The sequence below is a fragment of the Neospora caninum genome, chromosome VIII, assembly GCF_000208865.1.
Source record: "Neospora caninum Liverpool complete genome, chromosome VIII".
Lineage (NCBI taxonomy): Eukaryota > Apicomplexa > Conoidasida > Eucoccidiorida > Sarcocystidae > Neospora > Neospora caninum.
The window spans coordinates 6,562,128-6,582,014 of NC_018395.1; the positions used below are offsets into that span (position 1 = coordinate 6,562,128).

General features: G+C 52.4%; 1 protein-coding gene across 1 annotated transcript; it reads right to left on the reverse strand.

Moving 5' to 3' along the window:
* Nucleotides 1-5,823: 5,823 nt before the first annotated feature.
* On the reverse strand, nt 5,824-14,235 carry NCLIV_038230 (Os10g0478300 protein, related; the record flags this gene model as incomplete). Its single annotated transcript, XM_003884024.1, has 5 exons — nt 5,824-5,854; nt 6,159-10,408; nt 10,730-10,836; nt 10,967-12,467; nt 13,138-14,235. The coding sequence occupies 5 exons, from the start codon at nt 14,233-14,235 to the stop codon at nt 5,824-5,826; spliced, it is 6,987 nt and encodes a 2,328-aa protein (XP_003884073.1).
* Nucleotides 14,236-19,887: the final 5,652 nt, after the last annotated feature.

The window sequence follows — 19,887 nt, forward strand, 5'->3', positions numbered from 1 at the left end:
GCCGCTGCCAAACGGCTTCTCTAGGTGGCGCTGAGCGAAACATATATGCTCCGACGTCCGCAATTGTAACGGTGCATTTCCTCTCTTGTTTTGTTTTCTGGTTTTGTATCCTTGTGAGAAAGAGGGGGTCTCTGGTTGCTGTGCTTCGACTGCGTCTTCCGCATCGCTTGATGCCTCCGAGGAAAAGGGTGATTCACGACTGCGCTGACAGCTCGAAGACTGAGACAAACGAGACGGAGATGCAGAATGGCGAGCGCAGTGAGTGCCAGAAGTACAGAGATCGACGAAGACACGACAGTACCACTTCAGGCACTCACGTTCTGTCTCCTGCTGATCCACCTGCGTCTCTGTGAAGAGAGAAGAAGAAAGAGGAAGAGCGTAGTCGAGGAAAAGAGGCTGTCCGGTCGCGCCTGGAGATGACAGAATCGGGGACGAATGTGAATTAAGGCAGAACGAGTCCAGAGACTGATTCTGACAATTGCACCGTTCTCGTGTCCCATTTCTCTCTTCTGGTACTCGAAAAGACAACGGCACGTCTTCAGAAGCTGCCATTGTTGCAAGCTGTCCGCCTTTCCAGCTGTGTATGCCGCCTGCAATATACAGCCATGGAGCTTCTGGGTCCCGTTCAACAAATGCCCTCCCCCTTTGAAAGTTCAACGGAAATCCGCTGTCCCAATTTGAAAGCAGCAAAACAGCCTGTGGCTTCTCTTGTTCACGTGTCCAAGGCTCTCAGCGCACGTAAACTTGACTCAATCTTGCGTCCCACTGGCGTGGCAGCCCCAATCCGGTTCGTTTGAGAAAATGGTTTTGTTGGGAGGTCTCGCGCCTCACGCACGTAGCCTTGGTAATAGAAGAAGCCTATCGGCAACAAACAAGTTTCAAGATGCCACAGTAAAATGGAGAAATCTCAGTTGTCACAAACGCGCGTCTGACTACATACTGCGGCGGCAAGTCCAGGCTCTCCACTTTTCACCATCTCTAATGAATAAGGATTGCACAGCACTGACCCGCCGCATTTGCAATCGTCTGAACTGGGGAAAAAGGCAGACACGTGTCTTCCGGGGCTCTCACAGAGGCCGTTGATGAGGTTAACTGATTGACTGAATCGTTCCACTGGGAATTAGAATGCATGCAGGAGACACCGCGTTCACGAACAGAGAAAGTGCCCATTCTTCCAACTGAGCCGCGTCGTTATTACTCGGGTAAAGCACAAGGCATTGCTAATTATTTGTCGTAAGAGATTTTTGGAAGCATTACGTGCAGAAGCTGCCCCGATCCGTTTTGACGCACAGCTTCTGGGTCGAGTCCTGCCAGCCACGCGACACTCACGCAAACTCCGCACGCCTACGGGACCCGCTCTAGCTACAGTCCTGTCGATTCCCTTTAAATCGGAAAAGCCGATGCAACAACCTGTACAGGAAACGGTTCCGTTCATACTTAATTTCACATGGGTATGCAACGGCCTCAAGTGGTCCTGATTGGACGAAAGAAGAGCGATTCTGGCATTTTTCTTCGCCACACGCGGCGCCTGCGGAACGGATTCCTGCTCAACACAGTGGAAAAAGTGTGCAGCCGTCTCTTTTCTCACCGGACACTTTCGTGACCGCCATGTGTTTACAGGATTGGTTCGAAAAACGGATTTACGCTAGGTTTTCGAGCTTGCTTCTCGGCTAGTGTGTCCGACCCCTGTCATACCAGTAAGCGAAACTAACGGGATGAACTCATTTAGTCCTTGACGCGGAAAGGCATACGAATCAGACCGCGGCCCGCATTTATTGCGCGCAACACAGGACATTGCACATGTACTTGCTTCGTGCCTTCCGCTTGCGCCCAAAGTGGAAGCGCAATAACCAATGCCCAAGAGGGCCAGCCTTTGCCATACGTTGCTGTGGACTATGGTGGGAACTATACCGGTGTTCCGTGTCCGATGAGAGAGCTTTCCGTTTCTCGCCACACCTTTAGGAGGCGTCCGTGAGGCACATCAACGCTGCCTGCTGATTGGGAATCAGTTTGTCAACAGGTGTTTGACAACACAATTCTAAATTTAGTGACTCTGCTCCGAACGTTGCACGCTTGACTTCAAGAGTGCCATGTGGTGGTTAGCTGGGCACCGTCTGTAAAGGTCCTCTGAGGCGTTCATAGCGCTTCCCTCCCGTTGGCCGCTGCTGATTTCTATACCTTGTGGTTCAACTCTGGAACACGGAACCACAACGAAGGGACAGCTGTCTCGGCTCCGAATAATATGAACAGGAGGAACTGGTAGCTTTCGTGAACGTCGAGCAGACGGAATTTCGCGTTACTGCTAAAACGGCATTTTGAAATCCCCTCTCAAGAAGCGGCTCCTATCAGTGCACTGTGTTTCCTCGCAGGTGGGGTCAGTGCTAACTGCGAGCCCCAAAATCGCGGAAGTGATGAATGATATTCAGGAAGTTTGCTGCAACGGCGAAATCGATACTACCGTAATACGGCCCCGCTCTTGGTCATTGACAGTTAGATTTGAGTCAGAATCTTGACGGGGCTGCATTACCACTTCGTTACTGCTCTTTAGAGTAGCTGGCATTCGGATTTGAAGGAACGTAATAACGCAGCTACCACCAGTCAATGGCTTACTGTTACTGACCGTAAAATCTTTTCCTTAAGGAATGTTGTTACCCAGATACTCACACGTAAACGTCAGAAATGTCCACTCTCGCCGTCGTTGAATTGCACTTTCAAAGAACTCGAGATTTTCCACGTGCAGCAATCCAGCCAACGCCCACGTCTCGCCAACTACAGCAGTGTGCCGTTCTCTACGGTGCACAAAAAACGCCACTGGGTTGTCGTTCGTACTACGCAGTCAGGCACGTATTTCGGAGTCACACCCCTGCGCTGCCTTCCGCCCTTAGAGGCTCTCAGAGGGTACGTATCGCACTGTAAAAAAACCAGTCAATTCTTATCTGGGTAAGAGGCTGTTTTTCTGGCTTTTCTTGCATACCCAGAGGTGCGCGCCTCACAGCGGTAACAGATACCCGTCCACGCCTCCTCCTGCTACCGCTTCCTCCGTCATGCCTTTACACTATCCTCTGTCGACATATCAGTCACTGGGAAAGATGATCCTGGCACTGCCGCTCACCCACCGTGGGCCTCAAATTCAGGGAATGATATCCTGCACACTCATCTACTGATATGTAAAGACATGAACCGCATTGCTCACAACCCTGCAGCGAAAGTTACCAATCTTGTGGGCGACTATTGAATCGACGGATTCTCTACCCGTACCTTCAGTTTTATGCCGACTACCCGCTTCCTTACAGCATTCTGCAAGACGCCTCATTTATTCCAGCACGGTCCGCGCTCGGGACAAACTGTCATCGCGCGGGAGAGCTGTCTTACCATGACACATGAACGATGAAATTAACACGAAACATTCACTTCGTATTTCAACTGATTTCGTGCGCAAGATAAACGCCACCGAGCTTCTGGCATCCCCTGGGCAATTCGAGGACGATACTCTCCGTCTACCAAGGAAGCGCCTCTCCTTTTCCCAAAACCCACCTATCCATTCCTCCAGAACCCTTTTAGCATCTGCAGCATTGATCTTCCATCATTTTGCAAACGCTGTCGAATCGCGAAAACTTCTGAGATGGATCTATGCTTCACAGGCGCTGTCGAGCGATACATTCACTTCGTTTGTCTGTGGCCAGGGGTAATCTCACACCATCCTCATCTTAACTGTTAATAACTGGATGACGGCTCCTTGTTTGCTAAAGCCGATTTTTCCCTGGTCTCTCGAGCCGAACCGCTTCACGCAGAGTGCTTTTCCGGGAACCCTCTTCCGAGTCTCAATACATCAATGCAGCAGATAACTATATAAAGTAAGACGGGCTCGAAACGCGACAGAGTTCGTGCCGTATGATCTATCTCTTTCTGGCTTTTATTTGTCTCTATGCATGTGCTAGAAGAGTGTCCAAAAGGATGACCCTCGCTCTTTGGCATTCTGTTGCCAAGCTGATTGTTTGCGACGGCACCGGCCGCCTCTCGAAACAGAGGACGCCTTCCCAGCAGTAACAATCGCGTATACTCTCCTTCGCACTTTCGATGCACATCCGGTAATGCTGTGTACTGCATGCCCTTAGCTCTCTACTGACACGAAGAACTCGTTGGTTCCTATGTCTTAGACCAGCCGTTGCAGCTGAAGTTTGTATCCGGTTGTGGGGACGCACTCGATCACAAGGTTGCAATCATCATCAGGTTCCGTGCGCTCGCATCTTCACAACATAGCATCGGCTTGGAATCTCGTGCTGACGCTCATGCCACCGCCAGGCTGCCCTCGTCCTTACACGATGTGAAGCCTGCAGGTTTGGCCACGCCAGTGTTCGGGAGAGAGGACAGCTCGGTGAGCTTCTTTCTCGTCTTACCAGAGCGGCAGAATACATCCTCACAGAAAAAGCCACACCTTCATATAGAGCTTGCCAGAAAGCAGACTGCGAACGAAAAACCGGCGTCGGATGACAGCAGGTGAGTTAGGGACACATCACAGAGTCACATGTCCGCCTTCCTTGTGCTACGCACGCTACTAGCAAGATGTGGAGATGCTGATACGAGGACTCGGCCAGCCAGATCAAACGAGGGCACATGCCAAAACGTGCACCCGCTTCATCAGCATGACATGTAAAAGCAGTGAGTTGTTCTAAACGCATGAAGACGTCTTTTGGAACGAGGCCTTTTGGGGAATCTCTAACAGAACGATTATTCTGCGATCTCGTTGCAGTATACCGCCCCCGCATCATTCACCCACCGCCAACCAGCTGCTCAATACTGATACTGACTCGGCAGCACTTACAGATGCCGGCAACCAGATGTATAGAGTGGCTCGCATGTCGCGAAACACTTTGTACCCGCCAGGGAAAAAACGACCTTATGCCTCTCCACTCTCTTATCGCCTCAGTAGCTTCCCCAGGCACAGGCGAAACCACTCCACAGCAAGCACTGCCATGAGCCTTGAAGAAGACTTCTTCTGACGTGTCATGCGTCCCACCAGCAGGCGGACGACTGTACGACGGAGACGCAGACACTCCATGGATCACTCAGGCTCGGATGGTTAACACAGCCATTTTCTGATCTTCTCTGGGCACAAGCCACCCAACCCACCCAACCGCAGTGCCCCCACTGCGATCCATTGCTCCAGTGATGTTCGCCTTGGTCATCCCCAGTCACTTGGGAACGTATCGTACAATTACAAACAACACTAAACTCCCAAAAAGACACCCTCGCCCGTTCGTAACTTTGCCTCGTGAGCTGCTTGCTTTGATACGACAATCGATGTGACCGCGTTTTTGCTTCTTCCTGTAGTACAAAACGTACGGTGATATGTTACAAAGAAAGTGACTCCCGCCAATGGAAAATGCGTCGACAGTCTAACAACGCGTCAAATCGGTGAACGACTTCGGTTCCGGGCTCTGCATTGAACAGAATGGCCTGACTTCATGCTGAGAGCCGGGTTAAGCCGACATCTGACACACTGAGCTGCTGCTTCCCCATGGTTTCCAGGCAGGAGGCTTTTTGTCCCCTCAAGGTGTTTTTGTAGGAGTCTCTGTTACGCCTATATGGTCGCTCTTCGTCGTCTGCTCAACAACTGAGATGTAATCTGCTGATTCGCAGACTCCCGTGATGGGAACAGCACACGTGATGCTGATTGTTTTTGTTGTCCCGCGAGATTAAGAACGCAAGCCAGACGCCTGATTGCCGATCCCCGTTCGATACCCACTACCCGGATCCCATGATGAATCCACACAAGCAGCATTTGGAGAGCCTGTCTCATCGGTTAAATCAGATTTCCCGAATCTAAAAGCGACTGCCGGTTCTGCAGGCACTGCTGAAAACACCGAAAGGAGACAAGAAAGGGGAAGACAGTACACCCATGGCGACGCACAGCTTCGATGGTGAGCGTTGTCGTTATTGCCGGCCGTCGCCCTCCGCAACAACTTCTAACTCAAGACGTGCATACCAATCCGTTTCGTTACTGTTTAAGAAGAGGGAACATCCCTCCAGCACCCGTACGGCTTTGCTCCCTAGGCCGGTACCCGCCGCCTACTCATTAGCACGTTGCTGAGGAGTGTGTTACGTGTGCATACGCGCTCAGGCGCCCTGCTATGCCACAACATTTTTGATTTCCTCACCAGTTGTCTTCTTCGTCCTCGTCTCTTATATCCCTCTCCTGCGCTGGCACAGAAAATAACGTTCGCTCCACTGTCTGGGTGTCCTTGTCCTCTGTTGGCTCGAATGGGGTATACCCGTCAACAAGCAACAGTTGGAGCGGTGGACCCAAGCTCTCGAAGCCCGTGGCCTCCGTTGACTCGGGACCACACCCGTTTCCTACACACAGTCGTTGGTCACAGAGGCACTTGTCAACGTCCTCCCCTGCTTTACCCACCGGCGCATTTGCGGGTAAGCTAGTCATAAAGCTTAAACTCGCTTCCCTCGAAATTCCCCAGCCCTCACCACCCAGGTGTTCCTTTAGTCCCCCTACCTTCTCAGATATAGGTGCGCTCTGATGCCCAGCACAACGTGCCTTTGATTTTGAGATGTCTCCAGTAGTTCGTATAGTTACCCACTCCTCACCAGCAATGCCTTGGTTAGTCTCTTGCTGCACGTGGCTCGCGAGGTCTCTTCGTAGAGGAGGGGTTCCTTGTGCCTCTAGCGGCTGGGCCGGCATTTCTTCACGAGCACGTAAATGCGGAAGAATAGCTTCGATCGGTGGAGATGGGCAAATCCTCTCGCCATCTTGGTGTTGCATGTGCCGCCTGTCGTGGTCGTCGCGATGAATTCGCCTATTTCCAGGTGTCGATTCCTCAGTCTCTTTACATTCGAGGACACCACCGTCCATCCCGCATGCGAAACCGACGGGTTCCAATGTGCCCTGCGGCCAATTTGTTTCATGCGGATGGCCCCACAATCGAACTTCACCATCGGATGGCTCCATCTGCGACTCTATTAGGGGATGCTCCAACGCTCTGCCATGACCGGCGGTCGCTCCCTCGGCGGGAAGCCCAAGATGGCCATATACAGGTGCAAGATTCAATGACCTGAGAGCTCCCCCCTCCTCCGATGGCTCTAGAGGCCTCTCATCCGACATATGACAGGTTGGTGGGGGGCACGAGTAACTTGAGGATGCACTCCTGTTCAGCGTCGCTTCGGAACAGTGACTAAAGCTGAAGGAAAGGTGATGGCCACGAGAAGAGGCATCTGGTTGAGAAGAGGAGCTGTCACAAGCAGGACCTGGTGCCGCCAGACTAACGGAGGCAGCCCGACTAACAGTTGCTGCAGTGGAGCCGGAATCTTTTCGCCTCGTCCTGACTACGCTGTCTTCTTCGCCAGGTACAATTCTGCTTTTCTGTCTACCCCTTGTATCATTGTTTCTGGTTCCGGCAAATATCGACGTCTCAGAGGGCCTTTGATTCTGCTGTACGCCCACCCACGCGCTCTGATCCGGTTCACCTGTTCGGCATGTACCAGGCCCGTTGCAGTTCCCTCGTACATGAGGGTTACCAACCGGTGATGCCGCATTCTCATTGACCCCAAGAGATTCCGGCACATCACAGCTAGTCATTCCAGTTTTTGGAGGCACCCGGATTTTATCTACAGTTTGCGAGGCCAAACTGTGGGATGTTGAGCTGGAGATGTGACTTGTTCCTACCTCGACGGCAGCCGCGCCGTAGAGCCTCCATCTATTCATCTCGCTAAAGTCGCTTGCACTAACCCCATCAGGCGAACATAAGGAATTTTGATGCTCACATCCCACGCTGTTAGACCAGCTTCCTTTCCAGTCACTGGGTGGATCACGAGGAAATGCTGCTGCCCCGTTCCAGTATAACTCACGCAACCCATCATACTTGGCCCATTCAGTCAGGGGCAGGACATCTCCCTTTCGTCTGCTAATATGCCCGCGGTCGCCACTTGCCTTTTGGGATGACGAAAAGTCTTCAAATTCTTCAGAGTCAATCGTTGAGCAACTATGCATTGGTCGATGAAATCCTGTGGTGCACGCCCCAGTTTGCTCGATGTTGTACCCGCATCCCTCATTAGGCTCAGGACCGGAAGAAACATTGACCATCCGTTCACCTCCGCGTTCCAAGAATACCTCCGCATAGCGTGTTTCCTGTGAGTTTTCGTTGTTAATTTGAGGGTCGAGCTGTGCCACTACGCTGCACCTAGCATCATTTGAAAATAGTTTGTCGCTGCCTGCGGGAAGTCTGGCGGTTGTGGTGGCACGCAACAGCATCAATTTGGATTCGATATTAGCTGGTTCCTCGGCTCCACCTACTGAGCTGGCAACCCTGCACCTGGACTCAAACGACTGGACCTGATCGTCATCCCGTTGCTCGCATCTCCACGTCTCTCGACTTCTGCCATCCTTGTTACCACTTGGATTTCCACTGCCGCAGGTGGTGTTCATATTGATCCCGGATTTCACGCAGATTTCTCCGAAACCAACGGGTCCTCTCCGCCCGTCGTCGCACCCAGACGAATTTTCTGCACACAGCCAGGCATTCTGGTGGTCCGAGTTCGAACTAATGATGTTTGCAGCGTGAGGCCACGTCCCTGGTTCGCCGATGTCTTCCTTTGCTGACAGAAGTGTGCCCCTGGATTGCTTCTGTAGATCGTCTATCTTTCCTGTTGGAGACACGGAGACACGACACGCATCTTTACCACTACCGTTCTCTTGATGCGATGACGTCAGCTTATAAAACTGCTCCGTCCTCCCACAACAAGGGGCGTGCTGCTTACAGTATTGATGGCAACTATCCAGCCGTTGGTGCAATGAATTCCTTCCAAATTGAATCTCTGGTGAAGTCCAAAAATGGGCGTTTGATGACGCTTCACACCTGCGAAGGGGCACTGAAAGGCGCTGTACGAGTTCCATATTGCGCCCGGGAGTAGTCACGCTGGGTCCTTCCTTAAATAATCCACCGCTTTCCTCAAATGTCCGCTGGGCTCCACTTGCTCCGGCGGACGTATTCCCGGACGGAACCTTGTTACGAAATCTATCGTACTGAAACACTGCCTGCTGCGGGAATGTCGGTAATGAAGACGGCGAACACTGAAAAAAGGTACTCGGGCTGTCGAGCTCGGTGGTGGGGTAGATTTTCCCCCTCTTGTGTGCGACAAACAACTGAAGTCCTGCTTCTGACCATGCACGTTCTGCACCTTGGAACGAAGACTGTTGCTCCGTCAGCCGGCACACACTGCGCAGATCACCTGACTCCACTTCACTGCTGTAAACAGAGCCTTGGGCGGTGCGGTAGCCAGTCCGGTGACCGTCGCAACGCCACTGCCCTTGTGCGTCGTGTGAGGCCTGCTCGGAAGCCTCGACTGCGTTTGGCGGCGTCCACCCTTGCTGGTCACATGTTGGTCGCAAGGCTGGCTGGAAGACCAGCTCGTACGGTGAAAATTCTTCAAAGCGATGAGGCTCCACGTAGTTGGCTGGTGGGGTGTCCCTGTCAGCTGTCCCCAGCGTCCGTAAGCTTCCTGCATTCTCCACATGTCGATCCACGTTTAAATCAGGGCCGTTACTGTCACGCTCCCCCCCTTGGTATACTAAAGCAGATCGTTTGCGCCTTCTTTTTTGTTGGGGCTCGTGCGTATTTCCATCAGCATCGTTTACCTTGATGCCTACAGGGTTTTCACTCGTTGATGCAAGGAAGCTTTCCTCGGATGCTGAGTTGCTGAGTTTGAGACAATCTCGCTCGTTGTTCAACCGTTCGCTCCCATGCTCTTTAGAAAGGGTTTTTGGTGATGTTTCGGCCACGGGGAAGGTTCTAACGAGGACTGGTGGATCTAAACCTGCTATAATTAGGCGACCAACAGGGACAGCATCCTGTGATACAGACCTTGTCCCCGGCTTCATCCCTGCAAACATATTTTGCTCAGCGTCACCTCTGCCTGACTCGTTGCATTCTTGATGAGCTGGTTGTTCCAGGTTACCAGCGTCACTGTTTCTTGAATGAGTTGAATGCCCCTCACCTGCAGTACGAGGGTGCATGCGTGAACTGCTGGCCCCAGTGGGATGCACATAGCTGGGTAGCGTGCCAGAGCATTGCCGCTGCCCACTCACTGGGGAATCCACTGCCACTTCCGGAGATTCAAAAAGTTCTCTCCCAGCCGATATAACAGGGTGGTTACCCGATGACACCGAGTCATTCGTCGTCGTGCTAGCAGAACATGTAGCTTGACACAGATGAGGCATCATGGGTCCGCTCGGTGACCTCGCGTTGCAGTTACGTCCGCTGCCGAAGCAGTCCGCGCTCGAGCCATCTCGCTTTGGACGACCATACCCCAAGCGGGCATTGCTGAGAGAAATGAAGCGGTTCTTCACTGCGTTCTCTGTGCGGCCCCGCAACCTCTTCGCGATGGTAGCCCAGCGATTTCCCTGCGTCACGAACGAAACGGGGCACATATTAGAGACTCACGTTTCACTCAGGGCCCCTCCTCCATCGCTGATCTGCATAGCGTCAACCCTCCAGTGGCAGCGATAGGACGAATGTATACAGAGGAATATTGAGGCGTTTGAGGTCACAAAACGCAGGATACAAAACAGGGGCCTGCCGCCAAATGGTACCCAACGCATAGGACAGAGACACAGACGCCGCTTCGTCTCTTTGAACGCACCATGGCAAAACAAACCACTCAATTACTGGCACCACACACCATCTGTCGAAGCAAATTGATCAGCCGAGCTAGAAGTACTCACCAGTTCATTCTGAAGTGTTAGTATCATGGCATCCTCCTCGGCTGACCAGTCGCCTTTCTTAACCTCGGGGTTCACATGATTAAACCATCGTTCCCGGCATTGTTTACCTACAAGCAGAACAAGCAGACAGTTTAAAGTAGAGGCGACCGCCAAGTCCAGCAAAACACGCGCGTTCTACGCTTTACGGTTTGTCGTGCTGATACTAACTTCTCTTAGTATTCGCAATATCATGCTTACCCGTTCGCGGGATTCCAAAGGCACCAGTAAGTTGTGAAGAGATGAGTGCCCACTTAAAGCCTTTCCTTGCAACCAACTCTGCGAGCCTCGCATCCTCTTCAGCGCTCCACGCTGGCACGCCGCTTTTCCGTAGCTGAGTTTGCTGTCCGCGGTGCTTGCCCTCGCGTGTTAAAGATGACTGCGCCAACGGCGGCTTGCCACCAACCATCTGTTCCCTTGCAGCACATCCGCTATTAAGGGTTTCTTTTGGTGAATGGTATCCGCATGTACTCGTGGGGTCAGCTTTCACCCCCACTATTCGATTGTTGATTGACTGGAAGAAGGAACACCGTTTATGCGCTTCTTGTCCGTATGACGGAGAGGATGTGGTAAGTTTTTTCTCTCCTTCAGTTAATGAATCTGCCCATGAATCTATCTCACGAATCTGTGCTATTCGAGGTGTGCCCGAGTCAAAGCCCGCACTGTAGTCCTGGTTGCCTACCGAGGCGAGCTGTGGTTGACGCTGAGGTGACAGAAAACACATCTCAGGCAAAAAACCTGTCTCCGATGCCGTTATCACTGTCGGGGGATTAGAGGTGCCGCACCCGTCACAGGCCATGCCTTGAAGCGTGGCTCCAGGAAGCAAGCGCCTTGGGTGGATCCTCGTGGGCGTCCTGATCTCCGGTATCTTTGTCACCTCCCTAATAGTGGGCACCCCGAATCCTTCGCTCTTCACCATATACTTTGTTTGACCTGCTCCGCAATGAGTGGTAGCAATTGTTCGTGCCGGTCCTAGCCTCTCTTCTTCTTCGTCAGGAAACAGAAGTACATATCGCGGCGCTTCGCCACACCCACCTTCTTCTTGGGTCTCAGTACTGTTTCCATAGACATTCGCGCGAGCAGGGGTTGCTACAGAAGCAAAGACGTCACCAGACACAACGGATGAGGCTGCAGTGCTGGAGCATCCCGTCATTGGCGCAGCAGGGGAGAATGGTAATGCGCGCCTTTCCAGGGTATCCCTCCCAGCAGCATCTCCGTGCCGTGAGGTCTCTCTTTCCTCTACGCAGCTGCGAGGACTGCTTAACTCAACTACGGGCACACACGGCTCCATCACTGCCCCCGTGTTCGAGGAACGAGGTACACAATGACCGCCGGAAACCGAGCCGCCAAAAAGGGGGATACGCTTTGAAGCCGGATCCTCGACATCACCATGATGAACCGGAACGGTTGTAGGGATCGACAACGGGAGGCCTGCTCTGTGAATAGCTGTGTTGTAAAACGAAAGGGATGGTCCCGTTGACAATAATTTTGCCTTCGACTCTTGTGCCGTGGGTGTCCGCTGTGACTTTCCACCCTCGTACTCAGTGCTACACCTTAAATGTGGTAGATACAGTTGCATCTCGAGAGACACTTCGTCACATGGTCGAGTCGTGTGAATATCGTTGGTATCCGTAAATGATGCTTCAATCGCGTCTGATTTGGTCTTGGGGTCTATAGCAAGGGAAGGTGACGCCTGCACAGGACGCACGTCGACATAAAATACGGGTCCTGTTGCGCTCAACGCGAAGAAGCCGCCACGATGCAGCCGCAACACGGAAACATCAGGTGTTCATATCACGCTGATACGATGCAAGAGGTGTCTGGTAAGCGCAACTCGTGATTCACTTTGTCAGCTTCGTGCAATGCGTTCAACATAGTGTTTTGTCTAGCACGCGAACTTGGGTTGCGAAATTGATTACGCTGTGCCAGGTGCGTTGTGCCGGCTCGAGGGCTCTCTACCACTTGTCTGCAGAATGTTTTTTTGAGTTGGCAGCTAACCTGAGCATTCTGAGTCTCCGTTCCGCCGCAATCTGCAGGCTGTCCCCAAGACACTATTTCCCCGTCCCGACAACCCCGCGTTTCCTCTCTCAGTTGAGGTCGAAGGCTGGGAAGCTCGGGGGGCGAAAAGTGGTGCCACGCCCAGCCTGGCGTGACAGTGTCTGGTCTTTGGTTCCATGAGTGTAATTCACGAGCGATCGCTGTGGTACTGTCTAGCCCGAGAGAAGAAGCTGTGAAACACAACATCGCCGCCACAAACCACAAAATTTAGACACACCTAGTCTTGCAGTCGTGATGCGGTACAAAACACAAGAGTCTACGGGGCGAGCCGTGCGCTGCTGTGATTATCCTATTGGACCAATCAGAAGAATGACAATCTCACCTGTCGCATTGCGAGCTCCCCGTCGCGCTGTCGCCGGATTCTGTCCCGGCCGAACCGTAGTACGGTTCTCCTGCCCGGGCGTCCCCTTCGGCTCGTCAGTGACGCATTCGGTTTCCGATGGTGAACGGGCGCCTTCACGGTGTCTCCACTGCAGCATCTCAGCTCGCCTCTCGTTGCATTGCTCCATGCCGGTCTCCCCAGTCCCACTAAAAAACTCCGGATGTTCGGTGCCCACCTGAGCCCCGACGTCGAAATGGTGATTGCTCTGCTCAGGCCCCTGCGACAGCGTAACCCCTCCTTCGGAGATTGTTTCCCCACAACTCCCGTTGTGAATCACAGGGGCATTCTCTGCAGTATCGACGTGTACCGGCATCTCAGCGCAACGCCACTCAAGGCAATGCTCAGTACACGCTGAGTAGCTGTCCCGCAGCAAGAGTCCTGGCTTTCGTGTTACTTGGTGCCCGGGCGACGCACCAGAAGGACTAGACTGGAAGTCTCCCAGGTGAGAGCTACTGTGGAAGCAGTTGTCTCCTCGATACTGCGCCACTGGCATCTGCTCTGACTGTTGCTGAGCCATGAGTGTGTTACCGTTTTCACCCTCCTGTACTCCGTCCGTGCGGTTGACACGCTTGCCATCCACAAGTTTGCAGAGTCCATCAGGAGTCGTTCGGTCCCCCTCGCTCTGCTGTTTTCTTTCGACAGAATAGCCTTCGCACTCCTCTACTTCCGATTTTATCACCATGGAGGTATCACCTCGGCCTGCCATGTTACCTTTCCTCTGCTGCTCTCCGACAGAGCTGTCAAGCTGAGGCTGCTCCTGTCCCTCCCCTTCTTCATCCTGTCTCGCTGTCTCGTCATCCCTGTGTGGAGAGACGCTTTCTTCGGGATTTGCAAAAAGAGGGAGAACCCCTGCTATATTGCTTGTCGTGGAAAGCTCATCATCCCAATTTCCCTCCTTCACACTGCTCCACCTGGTGAAACACAAGCTTTCTCCTGCATGTACCCCTGTGGAGAACAGGTTCGTTTCCACGACGGAAGCAGTTCCCTTGTGTTCACCCACGATTTCGCTGTTTTGCCACGTGCCATTCATGGGATGCAGAGGAGCCAGCCGCTCCCACTGCGAATGCTGCGTCTGCTGAGTCCGGGTACCCTCCATTCGCTAGGAAGGCGGCGCTGACAGTCTCGCCGCATGCTCAGCACCTTGCGCGACGTCTGACTGGAGACACGATACGACGCGAAAATGTGGAAACGAGTAACGGATAACCAAAAGAGCAGGATGAAGATGGCTGATATCATCACCAGAATACAGGTTATCAACCAAGGAGAATCAAGAACGCCTGTGGCGCACGAACTAAAGCGTAACAGCTACCACATGTGAGACGCGAAAAAGACATTAGTACTGCAACCGTATCTAGAGAATAGCTGGATGAAGGACGAGGGCAACAACCAGCTCCAGCCAGCACGACTCCACGAAAGCAGCGATATGAAGTGATAACCACATGTGACGTGAGCGATCACTGTGAAAGGGGTCATTGGGTGCGCGAACCAACAACCACTGAATCGCTGTGACTGTCCATAATTTTTGCGTCTGGGAACACTACCGAGAGTTAGGTTCACTCCTGTGCCAGTGGCGTCCCTCTTAAGACACGAAATGACTCCGCTCCCGCTTCGAGGAAGCCCGAACATAGGAACGTCTGCGCCTGACATTAAGTTACAAACGGTCACATCACTCACTGCGGCGTTTCACAGTTGCTGTGTTTGGGAAGCAAGACCGAGAATCCGATCCAGTGCCGAGCCATCGGTTTCCACACTTCACACACGTGATATTTCCTGCATCAAGAAAACTAAGGTGGGCAAAGCCCCGGAACATACACCGTACACACGGGGTGCCACTCCTTGGGGTACCACAGACGGAGCACGGGCGAACTGAATTATGCTAGATTTGTCTTGTAGGAGTAATCTGCTAGATATGGATACTGCCGCGACCGCTGTGGTATCACCTGACAAAAATGACGGCTACCACTAACAACGTGGGCCTGGGAGGACAAGAGTTCGTGTCACGAAGGAGCAACTCTCGGGACATATTCCGATACAGTGACGAGTCTGAAGCTTCCGCCTGCCGGATGTGTCACAGAAGCAGCACGGTGACTTCGGTGGTGGCAGCAAAAAGGCTAACTAGTGTTGGCAGCCTCCACCACTTGGCAGTTGATGCTCTCGAGTGCAGGGGCAGCCACAGCTTGAACGAACAGACCCATACCATTAACTCACAATTGCCTAGCTGGAAACCTCCAGCAAACCACTGCAGCTTTATGATCAATGTATCGAACAAAAGATCTCCAAGGTACACCTGCAAAGTCGTGAAACGCAACACTGGTTCCGCCAGATGAATCCCGGAACTTCTGGTTCCCTCCTCCTGCTTGGCAAGCTCCTAACTCAACGAGCCGGAACTGGGAAGCGCGAGTGACCCTTTGCTAAAAGACCACAAGATCAGCAACCGCGTTGCGTCCAGAGACATAAAAGCCAGTTGGGAAGCGTGAATCGATGGATAAAGGGACACGCGCGATGGCTTCCCGTCTGCGCACTCTGCCGACCACCTTCAAGTGACCACGGAAAACCCGCTTCGTTAAGCCAAGCGGCTTTTGTGCTCCGAAGCAGTCCTCTACCATTTCAATACACGCACGAGAAAAAAGCGCCTCCGCGGCTGTGCTCGTAACGAAAGGGTGGCACACGAAACATGTACAATGACGACCGTTCACGTAAACAGAAGCACGGTCGAGGGCGTGAGGCAAGATTAGCTCACCCCCTCGGTAAGCCTTTCATGTGCACCGTCATATCGAATACACGACTGGGAAGCACGGTATACAGCGCTGCCGCCAACTGGGGATGGAACAAATGGATGGCAGAAAAGAAGCGAGGCCCTGGTTATTCGCACATGCTGTCGTGTGTTATCCAGCTCTCACTCCCACGCAATCCCTTTGCACCTATTTTACAGTAGCAATAGGTAAACCGTCCTAAAGCCGAGACACTACCTTAAGGCAAAAAGCACACAGTAGACGACACTATCGGCGTCGGCTACCTCAGTTGTGTCTCCCTCTTCCCAGCTTTGAACAATTTGCGCTACATGTGGAAAAACCTGCTTTAGCGCCGTCTCCGAAGCGACAGAGGCACCTTCAATATATACTGGCACAGGCGTTTGTAGAACACATCTCCCACGAATGCCCGACGGAGAAAACTGTGTCAGCTGTACACCGCTGTTGTACCGGTCGATTCGACGCCTGTCCGGTGTTACGGTTACGCCCCCCTCGCGCCAAGGACGTCGACAGCTGCTTCCAGTCAGGCTTCCGCACTCAATGAAGTGGCATAATATGGTCACCTGAGACTACTGTCAATTCTTGTCCATAACTTTTCCGCCCCCTTCGTTCTGAGCTTGTTTCGCGGCAAGCACAGAACGGTCACCGCGTCCGGAAGGCCCGGTCAAGCATACACGGAGACGATCCCCATTTTACGCGGAACGTGTGCACCAGCAACACGAATCACCGTCGAAATATTTTAAAACGTCACTACGTGAAATGGCGATAAAAGTTCTGAACGCGTCGCCTTAGCTCGAAAAAAAAAAACATACGCCCGAGAATGCAGTGCGCCTCGGAAAGAACTCGTCTGGCCGGAAGTGTGCTTTGAAGAGGAGACGCGCGGGATGATGCGAACTACCAGGAATCGGCATTTGCCTACGGGTGACCGTCGGACTTTGGAACAGTCAAAGGACTGAGAGAATCAAGAGAACGCAACGACACGTGTAAACAAAATACACACACTCAAGTACGGGGTGACATGAAGCACTGCAGAGGTGACCCCTGCTGGCTATGAATTGTATGTGAGGTTCGGTTCGGTTCCCAGAACACAGTGGTCGCTGCAAGGAACCCAAAGCTACTGGCATCGGAGCGCCTGCTTGATGAGTCCCTCGGCAACCTCCAGCTGCTCTTGCGACACCTTGTGCCTCGTCGCTCCTGGGCCGAAACAACCGAGACAAGGCCCATTCCTGGAGCTGCAGTTCACTCCGTCCTCTCCACCAGCCTGGTGCCGCGGTAAGAAAAGAGGATACTGCTTTGCCTAATACTTCTATTGGCAAATACCTTGCAAGACAGCAACGGTTGGCTGCAATGTTTAGCCACATGTCGAACATATGATTGAGATACCTGGCATAAGACGTTTTTTGCGGATCGGGCAATTCCTCCGGGTAAAGCCTGTACAATACACGGCCGGCTTGAAGGGAGACGTCTGCACTCTACCACATAAAGTGGCATGCCAGACTGCACGTCTCCTGATTGTCTAGCTGGAACAGGCACCATCGTGTCAGCTGGGTGGTATTGTGAGATGAAAGTGGCCCTTTCTTTTTTGCTGGAGATGGGCCGCGTGTTATGCCGGAGATATTTTTGTTGACGATCTCTTAAAGTATTTAGTTCGGATTTCCACCACCTCAGGTTCGTTAGGAGCGCGTACCGTGCCACGTGAACGGTTAGCTGGGCGGCATGGCATCAAAACACTACGGAGATTGAAATGCAACCACAGATTGCCTGCATATTTAGGTTTGTGGTGCCTGGATAGTGAATTGCCATAGCGATGATGGAACATTGCACGTGCTAACATGCAACTGGAGGCTGACCGCTTGCGACGATGTTATACAGTTGATACGTACGAATCAGCAACTTTCAGGTCGCCCCAGTAAGCCGGACATGGAAGGTGGTATGTCGAGAGCTGGTATTTCTGGTGAGTGCTGACATTCTTCAGCCCCCTAGACGTAACGTGCCCAACATGCAGGGGGTTTCCGTGCTTCCAATGCAGAGGGCTGTTTCTGCGCTGCTAACGAGAACGGAACAACGGTCATATAAAGCAAGCAGATCGCTTCATTATTTCGGTCGACTCGGATTTTGGTTATTGTAACATTGACAAGTTCCAATGGTATTATTCCTTTTGCACATGGATTTACGTGATAGCCCACATGGACTGACATTTTTTATTCTTTTATGCCAAGATTCAAAGGGATGCAGGGGCCTCGACCCTAGGATCTTTGGAAGCTTCCTGTCCGCCGGTTCCTTTCCCTGCGGTCACACAAGTGGCCGGCATCAAAAGTACTCGCTCCTGATTCTCGATCGTTTGGAATTTATGTGTTCCGATTTCCCCCGGTAGCGATATCTTCAGTGGTATATGCACGCGCTTCGTCGTGATACAATACGAAGTGCATCTAGGGGTGGTTATATAACATGCGAGACTTGTCGCTCGACAGCTGGCTGTCTGTGCCTGGGAGCAAAACGCTTTTAAGACAAGCCCGAAACCATAAGGTTTTGTCTCCGCGGCTGAACCAGAGAAGCTGCCACAGAACGAGCTAGGAACGCGTTGTTAAGCCCTCCATTGTGGCAGAGCAATTCGAAGGGCGTAGGGGAATACATTATTGTGCAGATGGACAGGTTTGATTGCTCGAGGCTCAGGAGAGGCCAAGGTATTCTCTCAAGCAGTCTTCGGAGGGAGGTTTGATATCTCCATACGCTAATTCTCCCGCGCCGACGTTGTGGCGTCTTGCATTACGCTGTGAGGGAAGAAGGGCAGACACTGGTGAACCGATACTCGTGGACAATGCTTTTCCCAGTGTACAGTGCGCTCCGGAGAAAATCTGATCCCTTGCAGTGTGTGAGTGTGCAAGCATGTTCCATCTAACAATCTTAGGCACACAACCACGATCGAGATATAAGTGAGAACGCAACACCCGCATACAGTTGCGTTGTGGAAGCTCCTCTGCATTCAAGCGCTAAAAAGCGCTGTACGGAGCAGATACAACGACTCCGTCGCTCGTGCAAAGTTATATAAAACCGCCTAAAAGGTGAAAGATGCATTTTCGCACCCTGAAGGGTTTCGCGACCGAAACAAAGCAGCTGGTGTTGTGTCTGGGTGGCCAGCGTGTATCCTCTGGACTCACTAGCTTCTCCTGACGGAACTTTCCCAACAAACTTCTGTCAAAGTTACCATCCGTTCCTTGGTTCACACTACTGCGGCACCTCACGAATTCGAGCATAGACACAGAACGGACAAGCTCCAAATCCGTGACTCGTGTCTTAGTCTTATCTTTCCTCAAGTGGACGTTCTCACGCAGAGGCGTTGAAGGGATGAGAAGAGACCGAAAGCAAGCCGGCAACTGCAGTCTTCCGCACCCCCAGGATGACGGCATCCATTACACGCAGGAACACTTTGAAATCCATTCCGCAAACCCGTAACGCTGCAGCGCCACAGAAACGGTGCGAGGAAGGCGCAGCTGGCCAAGTAAATTCGGGGGGGTCAACCATGCTCAACAGTTGACCGAGTTTCCTCAGTTGTCACCTCATGCGCTGCGCGCCCACGTTTGCTTCTTCCGGCGCGAAATGAAAGATTCTTCTATTTTCAGTGGCAGGCAAAGCCCTCCACAGAAACGGAGCAAAACAGCTGTCAAGCTTCGACCGACTCCGTCGATTCCCCCGATGCTATATCATTGAGGAGTGATTCATCGCTTTGAGAACCTTCCTGGAAGAAAGATAAGATGTAGAAAGAAAACCCAGTAAATACTGGAGTAAACATGACTTCAAACCAGAAGTCGCGCTAAACAAACAATGTGATAGAGACCTGTAACTCTTCACTGTATAGGTGAAAACGTCGCCAGAGAACAGCGTTCGGGTCTTAGCAGCTGCGACTCCCTTCTCTTGTGCTGTGAGGAAACAGA